Source organism: Musca vetustissima, unplaced genomic scaffold (assembly GCF_032173495.1).
Source record: "Musca vetustissima isolate MV318-11 ecotype Yass unplaced genomic scaffold, APGP_CSIRO_Mvet_v1 utg33717, whole genome shotgun sequence".
Taxonomy (NCBI): Eukaryota; Metazoa; Arthropoda; class Insecta; order Diptera; family Muscidae; genus Musca; species Musca vetustissima.
Window position 1 is genome coordinate 1 of NW_026877448.1, and position 22,006 is coordinate 22,006.

Genomic DNA, 22,006 nt, shown 5'->3' on the forward strand with positions numbered 1-22,006 from the left:
GAATCGATCTAGAAATGTGTGTCCGTCCGTCCATTATAATTTGTAAACACGATACATGTAGGATAGGTTCGGCCCAATGAAGACCCCTATTGTTTTTGGTAAAGATCGGTTAATATTAGGGGGATGAAATGGACCAAATACTTAATTTTTATCTGATTTTCTGGTCGCTCCAGAAGCCGCAATTATGGAGAAGGCGTATTTAGCGGGTCAAATGGACCCAGACTTTTGTGTGAAAAATGTCAAAAATTTGTATTCTATAGCTTATAGATTTACCCCTGAAGAACATATACCCGAGATGTTGATATTATACTCAAGAGGAGTGGTTGACCTTTAAATTGATACCAATTGTATTGTTGTATGTGCTCGGGTGTGGGAGTTACACCTAAATATTTACAGGTATCTCTGTATTCTTATATTATTTAGTAACCCATTATCACTCTAGAGAGCGCTGATCGCTTTGAAATGTTCCATGAGGTTCTAGTTATGGTCAAGGACAATGCCTATAATTTTCGGTGATGATCAGATAATAATTTTGGAATGAAGTGGACCGAAAACTTATTTTCCTTGGTTTTTTTTTTTTTTTTTTGAATCACGGTGAAGGGAATCTGGGCAAGTAATTAGAAATAGAATATTAGTAATATATATTAACCTCTAGTCGGTCAAGAGAGTGCAAATATCGCGGTACATTGCCAAAGCTCAGAATATTGAACCACAGAATGTTATATTTTCGTGAAAGTTTCGTGGACGGGGCCGACATATGATCGGCCCCGTCCGACTATACTTCTCCGCTTACTGGTTCCAATCATCATTTACATTTCACAATATTAAATGATTGAAATGTTGTTTCAACTTTAGTCAATGTTATTTAGTTTTTAAAATATTATCATTTCATTTCAACATTAATTACTATTGAATTTACTATTTGTCAATGCTAATTTATATCTAGTCACAATGTTAATTTAACACGATTGAAATGTTGTTTCAACAAGAGTCAATGTTATTTAATTTTTAAAATAGAAGAATGTAATTTTAACATTAATAATAACTATTAATTTTACTATTGTCACAATGCTAATTTAACATGAAAAATTGTTATTTTTATTATAAAAATCCATCTATGGAAATTCAACATTGTCTACTGTTATTTTAACTATAAAAAAATGTTAAAATAGATATGGGCAATTTTATGTTAACGTAAAAACTTTAAAATCAACAATGTTGAATATTGAATTAACATGTTTTACTGTTGATTTTATATGCAACAACGTTAAAATAACATTTTTCTAAAAAAACATTACATCGATGTAAAATCAACATTTTGCAATGTTGATTTTACATTTGGGGTTTTTTCTGTGTGTAATTTCATCCAAATCGAATCATAAATTCTAGCTGTATTTTGTTTACAACCGACGAACGAAAGTAATTCTATGCATGTTTTCAAAAGGAACCATGGGTCTATACCGTTTCCTTATGTCTGATACAAACATATTCACAAAGACAAAATACACTGTACCACAGGGTTTTATACGAAGACTCCATCCAAAAGAAGTTGAATAGGGAAATTTCTTACCAAATACGAATCCAAAATACGATATTGCAGCGAATTCGGTTGAAAACGTACTCAATACCCACAAAATACCGAAATATGGAGGGTACCGTAATATGAAGGCTATGCCTAATCGTGGACTGATACTGCCCATAATCTAATTTGATCTGCATGCAGACAATGACAACTCTATGCGACATGTTGGCGATCAATGGCGCCTTTAAAGTATTACGAAAGCAGAATCTTAATAAATAGAACAGCTTAGTGTAAAGTGAGTTAGTGATTGACAGATCATCGTCCAGACGAAACGACTGAAGCGAGAACCCTGAAATTTTGAGTGTGGATAGTTGTGAGATAAAGCTGGGAAATTCTAACTAGAAAGAAATGTAGATTTGGAATGTAGGTCACTGATGAAAAGTTATAAAGATGTGGAAAGGGTTTTTGCGTACGAAAAGTACTAAACTTTACTAAATGTAGTCCTATTTGTTAAACAGATGTGTTTTTTTTAATTTTTAATGGGTACTAAATGGCACTTTTTTTTTTTTTTTAATATATATTTTTTATATTTATTTACATTTCTGTATTTTGGCCTCAGCGCCCTAGTGGCATTATTGAGGCAATTGGCAACATTTTGAATTACATCATTAAATGTTAATATTTAAATAAAAAATATAAATTTAGTAAACATTCATACTAGAAGTGTTTCTTTTATGGAACATAAGTATTTTTTACAGGCAGACTTAAATTTCGAAATATTCTGTAGTGATTTTAAATCTGGTGGCAATTCATTATATCTTTTACTGCCAATATAATCAATCTTTTGTTTGGTTTTTTCCAATCTACATCTTGCGATTCGCAGGTTGCTCTGATTTCTTGTGTGCACATTATTTTGGTTTTGTGGAATAGTGATTGTATGGTGGCCAATTTGTTTGATATTTTTGAAAATATAAACTAGAGTTTGATATATATGTCGTCCATGAATAGGTAATACATTTACTGCAAAGTCCCTATATAATGACTCTGTGGAATATCTCAAGGGCAAATTGTAAATAGTTTTTAAAGCTTTATTTTGCATGCATTGCAAAGATTTTAATGAATTGTTAGACTTCTTGTAAGCATATAGAATAGCCAAGTAATTTAAATGTGATTGAATAAGTGATTCAAATATTAAAAGCTTAGTTCTTAAGTTTAAATTATTTTGCATCTTATATAGGATTTCAATTGCAGGCGCTATCTTACTTTTAACATTATCTATATGCAAATCCCAGGATAGATTGCTTTGAAGTGTTACTCCTAAGTACTTAGTAGATAGTGTCTCATTAATGACTTCCCCATCAACATAGATGTTAAACGAAGTAGAATCATCTCTTGACAAATAAGGACGAAATCGAACTATTTTAGTTTTGCTTGGGTTTATAAGCAATCTATTCAATCGAGTAAATTCAACAATCAAAGCCGCATCACGTTCCATTCTCACTTTCAATTCAATATCATGCTTATAGGGATACAGTAAACATATATCATCAGCAAACATTATTAACTTGCCGTCAAGGGATAAATTTTGTATGTCATTAATGTAAATCAAAAATAATAGGGGACCTAATCCACTTCCCTGCGGTATTCCAAAATTTATATCACCCATGCAACTTCTTGCCTCATTTATTTGAACATACTGTTTTCTGTTTGCAAGATAATCTTTAAATAACAAAATTTCCTTTCCGTTTACACCATAATACTGCAATTTCTCAATTAAAATATTATGATCTACCAAATCAAAAGCTTTGGTAAGATCAAAAAATATACCAGCTACACCATTATATCCTCTGTCTAGTCCCAAACAAATAATATGGTTTAAATTTAAAATTGCATCCATCGTACTACAACTTTTCCTAAATCCAAACTGCATGTCATAAAGAAGATTATTGCTTTCAAAATAATCCGATAACTTGCCAAACAAGATCTTTTCAAATATTTTATCTACTACAGATAATACAGCAACTGACCGATAATCAGAATACGATTTAGCATCACATTTCTTAGGTATAGGTATTACCTTATGAATTTTTAATCCATCAGGATATATGGAAGTGCTTATCATTTTATTAAAAATGTTTGCAAATACAGGACATAATTCTTGTATGCATTCTTTAAGAAATATTGTTGAAATGTTGTCATAGCCAGGACACTTATTACATTCAAGCTTAGACACAATCGACAATATATCAGCTGGATTTATAGTGTTGATTTGGAACACATTACTTATCCCAGAAAGAGTCCTTAAAGCATTAATCGAATCATCAGGACTTATATTCATTTGATTTCTAAGTTCAGATACAATATTAATAAAGTAATTATTTAAACAAGTAGCTTTGTCGCTATCATTTACTATTACGTTCCCATTAGAATCTTGTACATACATATTTACGGGTTTTCCTCTTGACAGTGATTTGTTTATAAAAGCCCAGCATTTTTTGGGATCATTCCCAATTCTCTCTAAATTGTCAATGTAATAATTTTGCCTAGACACTTTGTTTGCAATTTTGATCACTCTGCTTATTCTTTTTAGAATTTCCTGATTAGCCATATCCCTATTCTTTGATCTTCTTCGTTTTTTCAATAATTTTTGCTTCAGTAATATAAGTTTCTGAAGAGTTTTATTTATCCATGGACAAATATCAAATTGGAGCATTGAATTAGTTTTAATTGTTGTAGTCGATTGTTCAATTGCGTCACCCATAGAAGTGATTAGCTCATCTACAAGTACTGAAACATTCATCTGGTTGGTATCCACGGGTAGCATGCTATGTAAAATTTCCCTTGCTTTACTGTAATTACAATATTTTTTTACAACTTCCTTGGTTGAATTTTTAATTCTTTTACACATGTATTTGCAGGAAAGCAGATTGTGATCTGTAAGATCGCATTCTACAGAATCTACAAATAATTGTTCATATATATTACTAAATATATGGTCAATGCACGACCCACTTTTTGGCCGTGTGACCATGTTATGCGCATTATAGCAGTCATAGTTATGGAACATGGATTCTAATTCAGAGTAGTGGGCACTGCGAAACATATCAATGTTAGAATCTCCAAGAATTATAATTGGATTTAGTGCAATCCCATTCAAAACATTTTCAAAAATATTTAAAAAATCAACTGCAGTACATTTTTGCGAACGATAATATGATATTAATTTCAAAGGTTTATTTGCAATTTTAAAATTATCTAATGTGACCGTTATAATATCTACATACCTTTCGCTTCTGCAAATATTAACAGAGTACTGAAAAATATCATTGATATATACAGTTGTGCCTCCATAATTATAATTTCTGCAAGAATGCACTGCTTTATAACCAGGAATAGAATATATTTGCTTAATATTGTCTTGAAACCATGTTTCTTGTAAAGCAATAATATCAGGCAATTTCGCAAAAGTAGATAACATATTTTTAAATTTGTTGAACTTTTCTAATGAAGAAACACTTCTAATATTAATGTTTATTATATGCAAAAATTCAAAATTTATTTTATCACAATAACTTATAAAATTATTAATTCTCTTGAAATATTGATTTTTAATCATGAAAAAATAATGTATATAGGGTTAATACAAGAATTTTAATTTTTCAAATAAAATTTTACGACGGAGATTCATAATCTGCTGCATCATCACCATCATCGCTCGATTCAACAACCTCTCTGTTTTGAACCATTGAGCGCCTACTAAAATGTTTGTTAGTTGTAGCGTCTATTAACATTTGGTCAACATCATCTTCAGATTTTATAAGTATTTGCTTAGAGATGTCACTCTTTTTGCAAAAAACTTTTCCATCTCTGGCATAAACATATTTGAATCCAATTGACTTTAGCGATTTAGCATGGTATAACAATTTTAACGTATCTCTACTCAGATAATCATTAACAAAAACATCTTTGGTCTCTTCATGCTCCCTTAGTTTTGCTTTCGAACTCATAAATTTCTCTTTATGACACTTGGCTGCAAATTTCACAACAACAGTTTGTTTTTCATTCTTCTTCTTCTCTTTCTTTGAAACAAAATAAGCGGTATCAACTGCTCTCTCCTCTAAGTCAACTCCAATACTCTTTGAGAGCGACAGCACGGCATCAACAGCATCAGCATTGTCATTTATTTTTAAACCACTTATTACACAGTCATTTTTTACTCTCTCATCGTGCAGTATTTTGACTGAGTGCTTCAATGTTTTTACTTCATTTTTCAGTTTTTTATTTTCTCTTTCTATAGAAACTATTTTCTTTTTGTTTTCCGCCACATCTTTGAACACTTCATCAAATTTAGCGGACATAAAGTTTATAGAATCAGTGAGCTGATCAAGCTTCTCAAGTTTCTCTAATTTTTTCAGTTCACTTTTAATGGTATTTAACTCTTTCTTAATGTTGTCTCCTTCTCCTTCCTCTTCTTCTGAACAAGAGCTACAAGTGTATAGTTCTTTTTCATTTTTCAAAAGTCTATCAAATGCTCTCTTAGTTAAATCAGAGCAACGAAAATGGAAGTTGATCTGACATACGTCACATTGAATGTAATCATCACATTCCTCTTTGATTTCGTTTTTACATCGACCACAAATAATTTTTTTATTACCGACACTACGGCGTTTTGTAGTTTTAGGCATATTTATAAACTTGATAGACACTTAATAGAGAATTTCTAACTCTTATATTCGTATTTTTCATAATTACTTGCTAGTAGGTATTTTATGCTCTGAGACTAATGAATATCACATTACGAGAATTCGGATTCGGACCTTGAAATGTAGACTATGTCGAAACATGGACCAATATTGAAATTTTTCTTAAGATATTTTTCGGCATCCATGGACTTGAAATGTCAAAATGCAGTGCCTTATGTTAAAAACTCCGAACTTCAAAAAACTGAAAATTCGGCGGAAACCTTATGTGGAGGTTATGTCAAGATGAGGAGATATATTGAACAGTTTCTGTAAAGACTTAAAGAACTTAAATAACCCGCAATATAAAGATTACTTTGATGACCAACACTTTCAAAATACTGAAAATGGGACTGGACCTTCTATGGGGGCTATGTTTAAACATGGATCTTTATCAACAAATTTCTGCGAAGATGTTTTCACACATCAAGAACCCGTAATGTCAAATTGCATGGATATATGAAAGTGTTGGCCATGTATCCTATATGAAATAAAGAAAAACTCAAGAGTTGTTCCAATGTATGTGCACAATTTCTAAGCTCTATCTTAAATATTTTGATCTCTATCGCGATTTCAACAGGCGGATATGACTAGATCAACATAGATACTTATTTTCATTAAGAATATATATACTTCTCCTATGAAATGGCGTCACATTTCACATTCGAAATGTCACATTATCTGTATTTTCGGATCGCAATGTAGAAATTGTCTCATTCAACAATAAAGTTCTGTCCCTTTAAATATCAACAATTAATGAAAATGTTTCACTGCATTAATGAAAGTTTTCATTACAATGATGAAAAACTTTCAATGATTTAATGAAAAATTTGCATTGCATTATTAAAGATTTTACTTGGCATTAATGAACAAATTTGATTCCAGCAATGATGAAGTTTCTTTGCATTAAGGAAGGTTTTGCATTGCATTAATGACAAAGCTTCATTGCATCAATGACAATGTTTATTGTATTAATGAACGTTTTACATTGTAACATTAATTCAACGAAGAATATTTTCGGAGAAGATTTTAGCCTCTTTTAAATCGCCAAAATTAAAAACCTACAATTAATTAACAAGTTTCATAGCATTGATGAAAGTTTTGTCAATACAATGAATAAAGAGTTCAATGCATTGATGAACAAGTTTCATTACAGTAATTATTTTTTAACTTCTTTCTTCGTATTAATGAAACAATTTCATTGCTTCAATGGAACATTTTGAATATTTTGCATTGCATCAATGGGAAGTTTCATAACATCAATGAAAGTTATTCATTATATTATTGCAAGTTTTCCATTCTATGAAGAACAGATGATTCCAATGAAGAGCAGACGATAATCTCCAATAAGATTAGTGACTCTTTTCGAAGAAGGCTATAGCCTATTTTTTCAATCTCACAATTGAAGAAGAAGTTTCATTGCATTAATGAAAGTTTTTCAATGCAATGATGAAAAAGTTTAATGCATTGATGAAAATGTTTCATTGCATTAATGAACGTTTTTGCTTAGCACTAATCAAAAAGTTTCAATTCGGAAATTTCATTACATCAATGAATGTTGTTCATTGTATTAATGAAAGTTTTTCATTGTAACGTTAACTCAATGAAGCTTGGATGAAAAGTAAAATTTCGTTTATGTTATCAAGCTTTTTTCTTTATATAAGAAGCCGTGCAATTGAAACACAAATTTTAACATTTAGCCCACTGTAACAATTTTAACTTTTCTTCCTCTTTGTTTCTCTCCGAATTGTGATAACAGTATAACAGTCAGTTGAGAGCAATTTACAAAAAAAAAACGGAGAGCATAACAATTGACACCACTGGTAAACAAAACAACCCAAAGGTATTCCCCTAACAATATTCCATTAAACTTTATATTCTTATCAATTGTTTTGAGCATATTTTTATGTAAACACACACACATACATCTACACACCTATTACCCATTACTAAATTCATAATCTGACTTAACTAATGGATTTTTATTAATGGGTGGAAAAACGAAAGTCTATTTTAATAACCATCTTTACTTTAAATCACATAAAAATGTTATTAAAAAAAATAAATTATGATAAATTATTTTATGAAATTAGAAAAATATTTAATTGGTTTATACATGTATACTATTATGTTAACACTTAATCCAAATTTAATTTTTGTTAGTTACCACTATTTGCTCGTTAGCTGTGATATATTTTTCTGAGTCAAACTGCTGTGGTTATCAGAAAAATATAAATAATTAAAAATAATAACAATAAAAAACAAAAACGTTAAAAGTTTTGTTTTCCAATTTTGTTTTTCTCTGTTTTTTTCTTGTATTTGTTTTTCATTCTCTCACTGATAAAGGCTGATTGGATGGGAGAAACAGTAAAATACATTAGAATAAACAGAAATAAGACATTGATATTACTTTTGGTTTGTGGGTAACGAATTTTTGTTGCGCTACAATGTGGAATTTGTATACATATATTATTAAAATTATTGTTCATTTAATAATTTGGATTATGGATTGCAAAGGTGTTGTTTTGATTTTTAAGAAAATGTTTAAATTTTGAAATAAATGATTAGATGTTAAGTTTATTGTACAGACTCATCCATTTTGTGATTTCAAAACAAAACGAAAATAAAACACATATAAAGTATTAATAATTTAATCTATATCTATGTTACTAATTAAATAAAGTAATTGACTGACCTACTTACTGACATAATGATTTATCAACGCTCAGACGAAACGGTTGAAGAAAAAATCTTGAAATTTTGGCTAAGGGTCACTCTTAGTCTGAAGGTGTTAGATAAGGCTGGGTTTTTGGAAATTCGTACGACACGAAAAGTACTACATGTGGTACAATTTGTTTTTGGCGAACCGATGGAGCTAGAACTCTTAAATTTGGAATGAGAATCACTCATGGAGTGTAGGATAGATGTACTAAAGTTTTTTTTTAAATTCGAAACATAAGTATCTGGAAAGTACTTAAACGTACTAAATCTGGTACAATTTTGTAGCAAGTGAACGGATAGAGCTAAAATTTGGAATGCGAATTATGGTAGAGAAGTATTTTTGATATAAGGAGTTGGTTTTGGAAGTGTGTACTCATATATACGAAAAGTACTATATGATACTATATTTCGTACAATTTTATTTTAGAGGTACGGATGGATCTGAAATTTTAAAAAAACATTTCCGTCGAAGTTTAGCTTTGGGATATGTATGTAATTTTCACAATTTTTTACTTATTTGTAATTGTACTATAATTGGTACAATTTAGAAATAATATTACTGTTGGACTGTAGGATTTGGGTCTGGATATAGTTTTGGAAATTCATACTTATAGGTACTAAATTTTGTACTATTTGAATTTTGGGTGAACCGATAGAGCTGGAATCCTGAAATTTGGAGTTAGAATTACTGTTAGAGTGTAGGATTGGGGTACGTAGGTAGTTTTAAAAATTCCTACTAAGGTGTACTAAATGTTACTAAATTTGTTAAAAATTGGATTTGGGTGAACCGATATAGCTTGAGTCTTTGAAATTTCCTGGCGTGTAGAATTGGGCTATGTAGGAAGTTTTGGAAAATTGTACTTATGTGTATTAAATTGTGTACAATTTAAATTTTGAGTGAACCGATAGAGCTGGAATCCTGAAATAGAGAAATAAGATTTCCATTGACTTAATGATATGGGTAGTTTTGATAATTCGTACTAATGTGTACTAAATGGTACCACATTTGGATTTGTGTGAACCCGTAGAACTAAAAATTAAAATTTGGAGTTAGGGTCTCTGTTGGTTTGCAGAATTGGGCTGTATAGGAAGTTTTAAAAATTCGTAAATTTAAATTTTGGGTGAACTGATAGAGCTGGAATCTTGAAATTTGGAGTTAGATCACTGTTGGGGTGTAGAATTGTCTGTATAGGAAGTTTTGGAAATTCGTACTAATGTGTATTAAAAATGTTACAAAATTTGGTACAATTATATTTGGGTGAAGCGATCGGATTGCAATCCTGAATTTGGAAAATATGAAATTAAGATTTCTGTAGCTCTTCTGACAGAAAGCTGAATAATATACACTGGCGGAACAGAATAAATGACCTGTAATTTTTTAGAAAATAAAGTTATAGTAAAAGTTGTTTCAAAAATAAGTAGCTAATTTATTCATTAAAAAAATAAAATACAAATTTATTTTGAAATAAAAAAAATCTATGAAAAATTAATTGACCCAATTTTGCATGGTTAAAACTATAGCAACCTCGTGATTTTTTCCTATGAATAAGCAAATTTTGCTTGTAATCGACAGCCCAACCATTATTTTTGATTACGGCAACACATCTAAGATCTTTGGATGTACTATTCTTTGCATCCTGAAACTGTGGGAAGAGGTTATGTTTGTTTGTTAGTGAATGACTTTTGATTTTGCTATCTATGATGCTCCAAAGATTTTGAAAGAAAGAGGTTGAAGATCTGATGATTGTGTTGGCCCTGTAGAGTTCCTTTATCCCTAAATTCGTATTTATTTCAAAATGAATTTCGCCTTAAAACTTTTGTTTTTTAAACATGAATAAAGTACCCGATTTAAAACTGAAACAAAAAACAACACGATATCTTTATTTTGGAAAAAGTTATGCGGAATTTATTAACCTTGCAATTTTAGTTGCTTTAGTTGTGGCCACCAGTGTATATCATGAAAAAAGTAAGTTATATGTTTTTTATTTACATCAACTTTTAAAAACCATTAATCTGATAACCCGTATATTGAGGTTATGTTGCAGTGCCATAGCTAAGTGCTCGGCATTCTATTGCATTTTAATTGTCTTCCCTAATTAAATACAAAATATTTTATTTAAGTAAACCTAACGATTCGCCTAATATTATCCCGCATATGGCGGCGTAGCGTACCCAGCACACCAAAAAACATATTCATTCATATATTGCTCATTACTACTACTGTCATCGCCAGTACTACCACCACCACCACCACTACTGTCATTAAAACCATTTTGAGAATGGGGTGTTATGGTGTGGTGGTGGCCGCAATTAGTCACCGATTGTAACGCAGCGCGCAAACACTTGTGGCTTGAGGGGAATTTGTTGTCAGACACGCTCAAACCACAATTTTTTCGGCAGAAGACAATGTGAAAAAAAATATTAAAAAAAAACATTTCATTGTAAAGAAAAAAAAAATAATTTGAAGAATAAAACAAAGCTATCATTTTGAAGTGGCGTGTGTATATTCCATCTTTGACCACTTAAGTTCGACTTACACAAGTTGTGTGTACGGTTGTGTGTGGGTGTGTGAAACAGAATATTCAAATCAAAACAAAAAATACGTAAACAGAAGCCAAAGACAGTTAAAAATGTATACAAAAGAACTGATGAATCACATCGGCGATTATTTGCAACGCATTATCGAGTTACAAGTCTTGGATACAGCCAAGAATAAAGATCGAGGTAATCAAATTTCGATTTCAATTGTATTCTGATCATTTTCTGATGTAATAATACGACGTAATATGATGACGATAATGAGAATGAGAGTGGCGGTGATATGCCTAGTTAGATATCAAATTGTATTTATTTTTATTTGCAAATATTATTTGAAATTTTGTTTTTTTTCGCAATATCTATTGAAGCATAATTGAAAGGCGTCTTTTTTGCTTCTACTTGGGGTTTCTGCTGATGGTGTCTGACAGCTATCTATTTTTTATCAGTTATTGTGAAATTGCTGCCAATTTACTCAATGCATTATCAATTTATTTTGTTTATTTTTCTCTTTCTATTATACATTTCTTGCTCGTTGTTTTTGTATTTATTTTTATTTCTTATGGAAACTTGGGGAATAAATATGCCGGCATGGTTGTAGATTTAATTTTCACAATCATTGTATTGAATCCATTTTTGATGTTTCGAACAAATGAAGGCCATGCCGGCTTCAAAATGCAAGTGTGTGGTTTAATAATCTGTGGTCATTCGATTCTTGATATAAATAATCTCCACTGATTAATAGCTTAGGCGGTGGCGTTTTCGTTTCAAAGCCGGTGACTTGCTTTTATCGCCCACTAAAAATATCGTTGCATTTTAAATGGTAAATATTAATTGGTATTTTTTTATCTAGCCCCGACCGCTTATCACCACAATTTACCTACCCTTCCCCTTCAAATAGAAGGTTTTTGCACGCTGGTCGTTGAATCTTAAATATCGACATTGATACAACAAATAAATTGCCTTCAAAGGGGCTCCTCTTCATTTTTTATAGATTCAGTTCCGTTCGAGAACATGCAAGAATCTGCTATTAATCGAAATCTTTTTCAGTTCTCGCTTAATAAATTTTAAAAGTTTCGACCCTAAAGACCCTAACATTGCAATAAAATAGAGTGGTACTCGTATAGGCGATACAGATGGTATATATCCCGGACATGAAGTTAAATAAAACCAGTGTGTGGAGCTGTATAGTAGGACGGGCCGACCATATGATACTCTACACGGCCGTTCTAAGTATTTTGTCATCGTGTAATTATTAAAACAGACACGCCTATTCTTTGACCAGATTCCCTTCCTGGTGTAAAATTTCGTGGTGTACAACTCAAAATTGAGGCCTCTAAAGCGTCCAGAAAATCAGACAAATATAAAGTTTTTTTTGTCTATTTTATCCCCTAAATATTAACCGATCATTACCAAAAATAGAGGTTTTCTTTCGCCAGAACCCATCATACATGCAAAATTTCGTGACGATTGATCCATAAATGTGCCTGTGTTTACAAAGTATAATGGACAGACGGACGGACACAAATGTCTAAATCGACTCAGTTAGTCGAGATATGACGATCGATATACTTAAAGGTGGGCCTTCGGCCAATATTTCGTGACTTTTGACATTCGTACTAGAAGAAGTGAACCGACATATCACCATCTTCGGGACCTTCATTAAAGGCGGATTACCTATGGTATATTTTTGGTAGGAAGATTTGACACCCAATGGAAACCAAATTAGGGCATATTCGGTTTTATTTTTCGCTTTATATAAGATCAGTGCAAGTGAGAATTATCGAGAGAAAAAGAGATAGGATAAACGTATTTTCAAAAAAAAATAAGAAAGAACAAGAAAAAACGTAAGCATGAACCAATCGAGATGTACAGGAGTCACATGATATATTGTATATATATATATATATATATTGTATAACAGCTAGCCAAGATGAGGTCAAAATTGTAATTAATCGGCTGAAGAATAAGAAAGCAGCAGATGCCGATGGATTAGCAGCCGAACTATTCAAAACCGGTGGTTAGACGATGATCAGGAGTATGCACCAACTGATTAGTACAATTTGCCTAGAGGAATACCTGTCAACTGATTGGACCCTCAGCATCATGTGCCCCGTGCACAGAAAAGGACACAAGACGATATGTGCCAACCATAGAGGAATAAGTCTCCTTCCCATCGCATATAAAGTGCTATCCAGCGTACTGTGTGAACAACTGAAGCCAATGGTCAATGACATTATTGGACCATACCAATGTGGTTTCAGGACTCGCAAATCCACCATTGACCAGATTTTCACTCTGCGTCAAATCCTGCCAAAGACCCACGAAAAACACATTGACACATTTCACCTATTCGTCAACTATAAAGTCGCAATCGACAACCCAATCCACTCAGAGGTGTTTAAAGCCATGTCTAAAAGAATAGTATTGGTCCACAGATGCTACTATGGTCTGAGTAAGCAATTTGAGAACAAGACCACCCCTCGTCAGACCAAACTCACACTCTAAAAGGTGCTGATAGTACCCGTGGCGGTTGTGTGGATCAGAACCAAGCAGATGAGGCAGTTCTAGGAGTGTTTGATCGGACAACGGCATAGTCACACGTATCGAGCTGCAACGACTACGTTGGCTAGATCATGTTGTGAGAATGGATAAGGATGACCCAACTGAAAAGGCATATAAAAGCGAGCCAGCTGATGGTTCACGCAGAAGGGGGAGGCCACGAATTCGATGGAAAGATCAAGTGGAAGACAACATCTCGGAACATGGTCTATCAAATTGGATGAGCTGCGCACAAGGTCGATTGCCCTGGAAATTTTTTTCAAGCTCGGCTTATGGAATAACTTTTCTGTCTCTTTGGAGAGGTTACGGATGAGGTTATCCTATAGACCTCATCTTAGAATTTAATGTAGTTTTGGAAAAAATATTTCGATTTGCAAAATTTGGATAATTCATTCAATTTAAGATTGATCTATGTAAGGTAAATATATTACCATATATAAAGTTTGGAGGAAATTGAACAGTTAATTTTTTATTTCAAGGTTGTCGACCACAACACAACATTTTCGATCCAAATTTGCTCCAGAATGTTACAAATAGCAACGATTTATCGTTATGACCTTAAAATTGAACCTTAAGACGTATACCTACTGACAGTCCAACATCTCAGCAAGTCGTAATATTAAGTAAATATTTTTTTTAATATTACAATAAATCGTATTTCGCGAACTTGTATATGTATTTTCTTATTAATTTAGATTTAGTTCCCAAACAAAATATTTGGGAAATTAGTTTTTAAGAAACTAAATAAAACATGAAATGTGTGATGCATACTTTTAGGCAAATTTAATATATTTATAGGTTTTCTTCAGATGTGGATTTAAAATTAATTGAAAATCTTTCTTCCTTGTTATTTATAAAAATGTATTTCAGAACTTCTCGATTTTTGTTTTTGATCTTTCAAGTCTTATACAAATTATAATATTTAAAGATATAAAGGGAATGATAGTAGTGTTCATCATATTTTTAGACAAAAAGTATTAACTTATTAAAATACAACTTCATTTTCAAAAAATACTAATCTATATTTTCTATTTTTTTCAGGTAAGGAAATTACATTATTATAAATAATGGAATGGAATGCAGTGAGTAATTCATAAGTGATGTAATCCTTTATCTTACATTGAATTAAATTGTTATGATAAATACATATATTGGATATCTAATTTAATATGCCCTGCGAAAAATCTACGGCTGTGGAATATAATTGTTCAAAAATAATTGTGTATAATTTTGACAAGTTTCCTATGGTCAAAAATGTATGTTAAGATTTTGCAAGTGAAATTAACATTAATTTTCGAGCCAGAAATTGGAATTACTATTGAATTTTTTAATAAAAAATGTGTGATGCATACTTTTAGGCTGATTTCATCACAACCTTACCATATGTGCTTTAGAAGAAATAATATCTTCGTTAGATTTTTGTGTGTATAATCGCTTTTATTTTTCATAAAAATTCTCCACAATATTTTCAATTACCACAATTAGCCAAAGCTGGCCAGGTACATGTTGTTGTGACAATATCAAAATTCAAACCAGGTGGACAATTGTAATCATAACGAATACTACCGATACACTGATGGAAACGACTACAATCCGATTCGTTGGCAAAATAACCATCACTGCTACATCCCTGTGTGAGCACATCATTGGGTTTGTTCACAACTGGAGCAGATGTTTGAGGTTTTCTCGTTGTTCCCGGTGTCTGTTGTGGTTTCGAATTTATTTCACCACCCGTCACACCCAATGCCTTATTTAGGGCCTTCAGTAGAACATATTTCTCACCACCACATTCACCACGAAAATCATCCATTTCCAATGACCAAATCATGACACCACCCAAATTTAAAGAATTGGCCAGTTGTACTTTCATTCCGATACTTTTTGCATCATCGTACCCAATCCATTGATAGCCATTAAAGGCATAGGGTACACCATGGCTATTATCGAATTCAAGGTAATAACCTTGTTCTTTGGTTAATTTACAAATTTCATTGTAACCCATAAAACCAGGTTGTTGGGTATATGGCCCCGGCGATCCAGCACCCAATTGTGAGGCACCAGCTATGGGTTGTTGTGCGTAAGCATAATGACGTCCATAAAATGCCAAACCCATAATTAATTTTGATGGCGGAGCTCCTGAAGTGGAGTTATATTAAAATTTGTTTGAATTATTGATTGTCCGCTTACTAACCTGCATTTAACCAATATTTAACAGCCGATTCCACATTATTTTCACCTTGACCTTTCAAAGGGGCATTGTAGGATAATGTGGCCGCATCATGAAAGTCATAGGTCATAATGTTGATAAAGTCTACATATTTTGAAATATTGGGAATATCATAAGATATGGCTGCGGTAGTTGCGGAGGCCCCCACAGCAATGCCTAGTTCCAAATTCAAGGGTGTTAGACTGTACAAAATTGAAAAAAATATAAAAGAGTATAAAAATATATTAATTTTGGGTTTTAAATTGTTACTTACGCCTCCTTCAATTCCTTGAGAAGAGTTACAAAATTTTGCTTATCCTGTGGAGAAGACCCATCACGTTGTGCCGGATATTCCCAATCAATATCAAGACCATCAAAACCATGTTGTTTAATAAAGGCCAGGGATGATTCAATGAATGCTCTTCTTTTGTTGGCATCCGCAGCCATGGCGGAAAACTTGGCAGAACCTTCGTTCCAACCACCTACCACGGCCAAAACTTTAAGTTTGGGATTAATTTTCTTCAGCTGCATTGTTTTCCGGATCATTCCTTTTCAAGGAAGAGAAAAAAGAGAGAAAGGTTAAGGTTATCGATTATGCGACACAACACTTGGCTGTGCGTACTGAGTACGTTTATACTAAAACATCCAACTTTCCAATGGAAATGCAAGATGGCCTATGCCAGAAATATATACATATAGTCGTCATATATTTCTGGCATAGAGAAAAAACATACGTATATCGATTTCCGGTCTTTAGGGGCCCTATCTAGAATCTTATGAGCGACATTTTTGTAAAATATTTGGAGGTGGAGAAAATTAGGACAAAAAAACGCACAAGGATAGGTTTAAAAAAATTTAACCTATGGCGAATATACTCACCAAGGACTTTCGACCAAGGATTTTTTTCGGCCCTCAGCCTTTTGGCCAATATTACGGCAAAAATGTGCGTCATCGAAATATTTGTTTTAGACCCCATGTTTCTTTGGACAAAGTCCGTTTCAGACAATTTGGAGTTTATCTACAAATGTGCGTCCGTCTGATTGTATGGCTGGCTGGTGCGCACGATAACTCTTGCAGGGAATAACCGATTTCAAACGAACTTTAAACATCATAATATTTCTCTCAAATTTAGTTCAAGTTCGAAGATGGCGGATATCAGTCCCCTTCTTCTGGTACCAATCCCACAAAATGGTCAAAAAACAATTTTTAATATCCCCACAAATTCAAAAATTTCATTATTTATAAATCCAAAATCAGGCGAGTGGAATGTCCGATATGAACTAAATTTTTCACAACCTATTATCTGTACCAAGCCTAGATCAAGTCCGAAGAGGTGACCGATTGATCCACTACTTCAGGAGCTGCCCCACAAATGTTCAAAGTTGTCTATAATTATAAATCAAATATCAGGCGAATGAAATGTCTGATTTGAACCAAAATTTTCACAACCTATTATCTGTACCAAGCCTAGATCAAGCCCGAAGATGGGACATATTGGTCGACTCCTTCTGGTACCTCAACATAAATGGTCAAAATTTTCAATATTTATATACCTAATATAAGGCGAATTCAATGTCCGATTTGAAACAAACTTTGCGCAACATGTTAAATTTATCCAACCTAGATCAAGTCCGAAGATGAGAACCATTAGTTCTGGTATACCCCCCTAGATGGTCGAAGTTGAATGTCCGATTTGAACTAAAATTTGCACAATCTATCAAGTCCGAAGATGGGACTGTTTGGTTTACTCCTTCTGATACCAGGTACAACCTGGTACCTTGGCACAACACTAGTATTTTTATCATGCCTAGATTAATTCCGAATTGGACCCATTGGTCCACTCCTTCTGATACCTCCCCCAGAAATGTTCAAAGTTTTCAATACTTATAAATCCAATATCAGGCAAATGCAATATCCGATTTGAACCAAACTTTCCGCAACATATTATCTTTACCAAGCTTTGGTCAAGTCCGAATATGGAACCCATTGGTCCACTCCTTCTAGTACCTCCTCCACGAATGGCCAACATTTTATAAATTTGTAAATTTAATTTGAAGCGAATTGAATAACCGATTTGATCAACATTAAATCGGAAACCTCTTTTAATAGAAACATGTACCTCACAGAAAGCAAATAAAAAAATTTGTGTGTAATACCAAAGACCTCCGCAAACCATATCTGTCGGCAAAACCGAGTGACAATTTTTACTTGTTTGAATTAAAGACAAGTGCTTCTTTTTGACGGTGGCCATAATTAAATTTTGATCGGATTGATTTTCAGTTTTACAGCTGTCATGCTGATATATCAGCTATATCTTTAAGAGTTGTTGAGATTTTCACTACAAATTGTTACATTCTTGAGACATTCTTGAATTAGTCAACATAACACCCCACTCATAATTATCATCTCTCTAGGCTGTTCGAACTTATTTTAACCTCGTCAATTTTTATACACATTCTCTAAAACATGATTCTGGTGCTCAATAATTTTTTGTCAACTAGCAAATTCTCATGGCGGTTTTTTTCAGCAAGGGCATAAAAAGTCTCTCAACGGATATTTACTATTAGAATTAAGTTTTTCATAAATAGATCTCCATAAGAACTAGCATGGTAGCCTGTTATAGGATTAACATAATTTATATATATATCTCTCACAAAATAACTTACCCACACCCGTATCCATGTCAAGCCATTCATCCAAGGATTTAAATTTTCCACTTATTGGATCAATGCCAAAGAAGCTATAACTTATGTGGGTACACAAATGGGGATCAATATTAGAGGCCTCAAATTTACCATTGCCAGTGCGATAATTGGCCCAAGTGCCGTAGTAGCAATTTACCATTTTATTGGCTGAAAATTAAAATCGAGAGAAAGATTATTACACAAAAATATAAAACGTTTTTAAAGACATAACATTTTCTTTGAACTTATTTTATATTTGACAAAAATTTATTTCATTACCCACCATTTACCATGACCCCCAATGAGGCCAAAATTAATAACGACACTATTTTCATTTGGAACATAATTAGCTCCACTATTTAATTTCTACTTCTTCTTTTCCCAGATAGTTAAGAAATATTAATCTTATCCCTTGACATTGATGAGGCTTTTTATAAGCTGCAATAGCATTGCCTCCTGACATAACATACCATCATCAGAAGGTGTTATTATTTTATGATTATTTGCCAAAGAGAGAGGTTATTGTCAGAAATACAAACAGTTTTCATAATAATAAAAATATGTTTATTTGTTTTCTGCTACTGATATTTGCAGAACATTGTTGGATTTTTGTTTTTCTTTTTTTTTTAAGAAAATAATTTGTTCTATCTTTCTCGGAATTTCCAACTTTCTTTATTCTTTAGAGTCATTAACACAAAACATGTTTTATATTTTACTTCGCCTTCGATGGAATTAGCAAATATAAAATTTTTGTTCAAACATGGGCATAAATTGTTGTGTTCGCGAGAATGTTTCGATAAGTATTTATCAATTACGCATTAATTGTGTGAATCAGAAGCAACAGACACGCCAGTTTTGCTTTATTGTGAAATATGTTTTAGTACTAAATTCCACAAAAAATGTACAGTACTTGTGATTGATGGGAAGTACCTTTTTCTCAACATGCATACTCAGTATTGTAGTAATAAAATTTAAATATATATTTAGATGCATATTTTCTTTGAAATTGTTTATGGTGTAATAATTTGAATTATGTTATTTACAAAAGATGGAAAACCACAAATGTATAAATGAATATACGTTAGAGAGAGAGAGAGGAAGAGACAAACAATTTAGGGTTATCCTTTTCGTAGTTTCAATAGTAAACGTAAATAAAACACATGAAGTATTTTTTTTTAATAATACATATTTTTTATTCTAAAGTTTGAACGTTAGCATGGTGTGTGAAACACTACATGATTCTTTGATGTAATTTTCGGCCAATTTTGAAACATAATGGGTGGCATCTCTGCCTTATTGTAGACATAAAAAAATATTTTAAAACATCCACACCTTTTTGTAGACCTTAAAAATAGTTTTTAAAAATCTACGCCTTATTGTAGGCATTCAAAAATATTTTTTTATTGTGGATTTTAACTACCATTGTAGACTTCAAAAAAATATTTTTGTTAATCTGCAGAAATACCAAACGCAGGCATGGCTTTAAACACCTCTGAATGGATAGGGCTGTCGAATGCGGCTTTATAGTCGACGAATTGGTGGAATATGTTGATGTGTTTTTCGTGGGTATTTTCCAGAATTTGGCGCAAATTGAAAATCTGGTCGATGGTGGATTTGCCAGGTCGGAAGCCGCATTGGTATGACCCAATAATGTCATTGACCATTGGCTTCAGTCGTTCACACAGACCGCTGGATAGCACTTTATATGCGGAAGGAAACTTATTCCTCTATAGTTGGCACATATCGTCTTGCTGAGGTTCCATTGGACATGCATTCCTCCAGCCAAATTGTACTAATCAGCTGGTGCATGCCCCTGTCCAGCATCTGACCAATAGTTCGGCTGGTAACCCATCGGCAACTGCTGCCTTATTATTTTTCAGTCGATTGATTGTCTCATCTCTCTACAGGAGAATGTGACTGCACCAAAACCGTAGGTTTGATGTTGGCAAAATACCCGGATTCGTTTTGGCACCTGTAAATCTCGATTTGCTTCCCCTGACGTTTTTCTTGTTCTTTCTTCTTTTTTCTGAAAATACGTTTCTTCTCTCTCATTTTCTCCCGATAATTATCCATCACATTACGTGTTGCTGCTGTCGCGACATTTTTCACATCAGCAGCACTGCGACACTCCTGATCGTACCCTGGGTTTATTGATGTTGGTCTTTGGTACCCAAGTGTTGCTTTTGCTGCAGTTTGTAGGAGGTGGGCAATTCATTGCCATTGTGCTTCTATATTATTATCGGGACAAGGAGTGCTATCGTGAAGCAGGTGGATATGTTGAGCGGGGTAGGGCTCGGCTACCTGTTGTGTTTGCAGCTTTTCGACGTCGTGTTTCCGTGTTGTGTTAGATCGCACCTTTAAGACAAGTGCGAACCTTGGCTGCTACAAGATAGTGGATCGATCCTCGGATCGATTGAACGTCTAAAACACTGGATGAATGCCTTCCGTCTATGACAACATGGTCAATTTGATTTCTCGTTGCTTGATCGGGAGAAATCCAGGTAAATCCAGGCTTTGTGTATATCGAGATGCTTGAATCTGGTGCTGCTAACTACCGCAACCTGCCGCAACCTCCTGCCTTTGTCTGACGTTTCTACATGGAGACTGAATTTTCTGACAATGGGGCCAAAAATATTTCGCCTTCCGCCTTCTGAAGAAATCCTTTGAAAAGGATATTTCCAGTGGAGAATATGATTTCCAGGACAATTCTGCCGGGTCAATATTGGTATCAATGGAAAGCTTATGAAGTGTACTACTCATTGGCATTGCAAAAAGGATACCAAGTTCGGGTGGATTCCGCAGTATTTGACAGTTACTGAAGAAATCCTATGAAAAGGATATTTCCAGTGGATAATATGATTCCCAGGACAATTCTGCCGGGTCAATATTGGTATCTATGGAAAGCTTATGAAGTGCACTACTCATTGGCATTGTCAAAAGGATACCAAGTTCGGGCCGATTCCGCCGTATTTGGCAATTACTGAAGAAATCCTTTGAACAGGATATTTCCAGTGGTGAATATGATGATCAAATGTCC

The 22,006-nt window shown here is 33.1% G+C and overlaps 2 protein-coding genes across 2 annotated transcripts in view; one reads left to right on the forward strand and one right to left on the reverse strand.

The window, feature by feature from the left end:
• The first annotated feature begins 11,546 nt into the window (after nt 1–11,546).
• The window catches only part of LOC133322033 (F-actin-uncapping protein LRRC16A), an 85,602-nt gene continuing 75,142 nt past the window's right edge, over nt 11,547–22,006 (forward strand). Inside the window, exon 1 of the mRNA XM_061531101.1 lies at nt 11,547–11,706. Within this exon, the coding sequence (XP_061387085.1) occupies nt 11,613–11,706 (94 nt within the window). The 5' untranslated portion in view covers nt 11,547–11,612. The remainder of the gene's footprint in view (nt 11,707–22,006) is intronic.
• Nucleotides 15,548–19,313, reverse strand: LOC133322039 (chitinase-3-like protein 1). The gene is made up of 5 exons (XM_061531106.1): nt 19,253–19,313; nt 18,952–19,137; nt 16,560–16,833; nt 16,271–16,488; nt 15,548–16,215 (listed from the first exon to the last, which is right to left on the reverse strand). Exons 1-5 carry the CDS (start codon nt 19,311–19,313, stop codon nt 15,548–15,550), a joined length of 1,407 nt encoding a protein of 468 aa, XP_061387090.1.

Bases quoted from the DNA above. Each gene is read 5' to 3' on its own strand.
- LOC133322039 (XM_061531106.1), bottom strand. From the start codon at position 19,313: ATGTTCCAAATGAAAATAGTGTCGTTATTAATTTTGGCCTCATTGGGG. The intron at 16,489-16,559 runs GTAAGTAACAAT...AATTTTGTACAG, and splicing joins CTCAAGGAATTGAAGGAGGC to TCTAACACCCTTGAATTTGG. The intron at 16,216-16,270 runs GTTAGTAAGCGG...ACTCCACTTCAG, and splicing joins TAAATATTGGTTAAATGCAG to GAGCTCCGCCATCAAAATTA.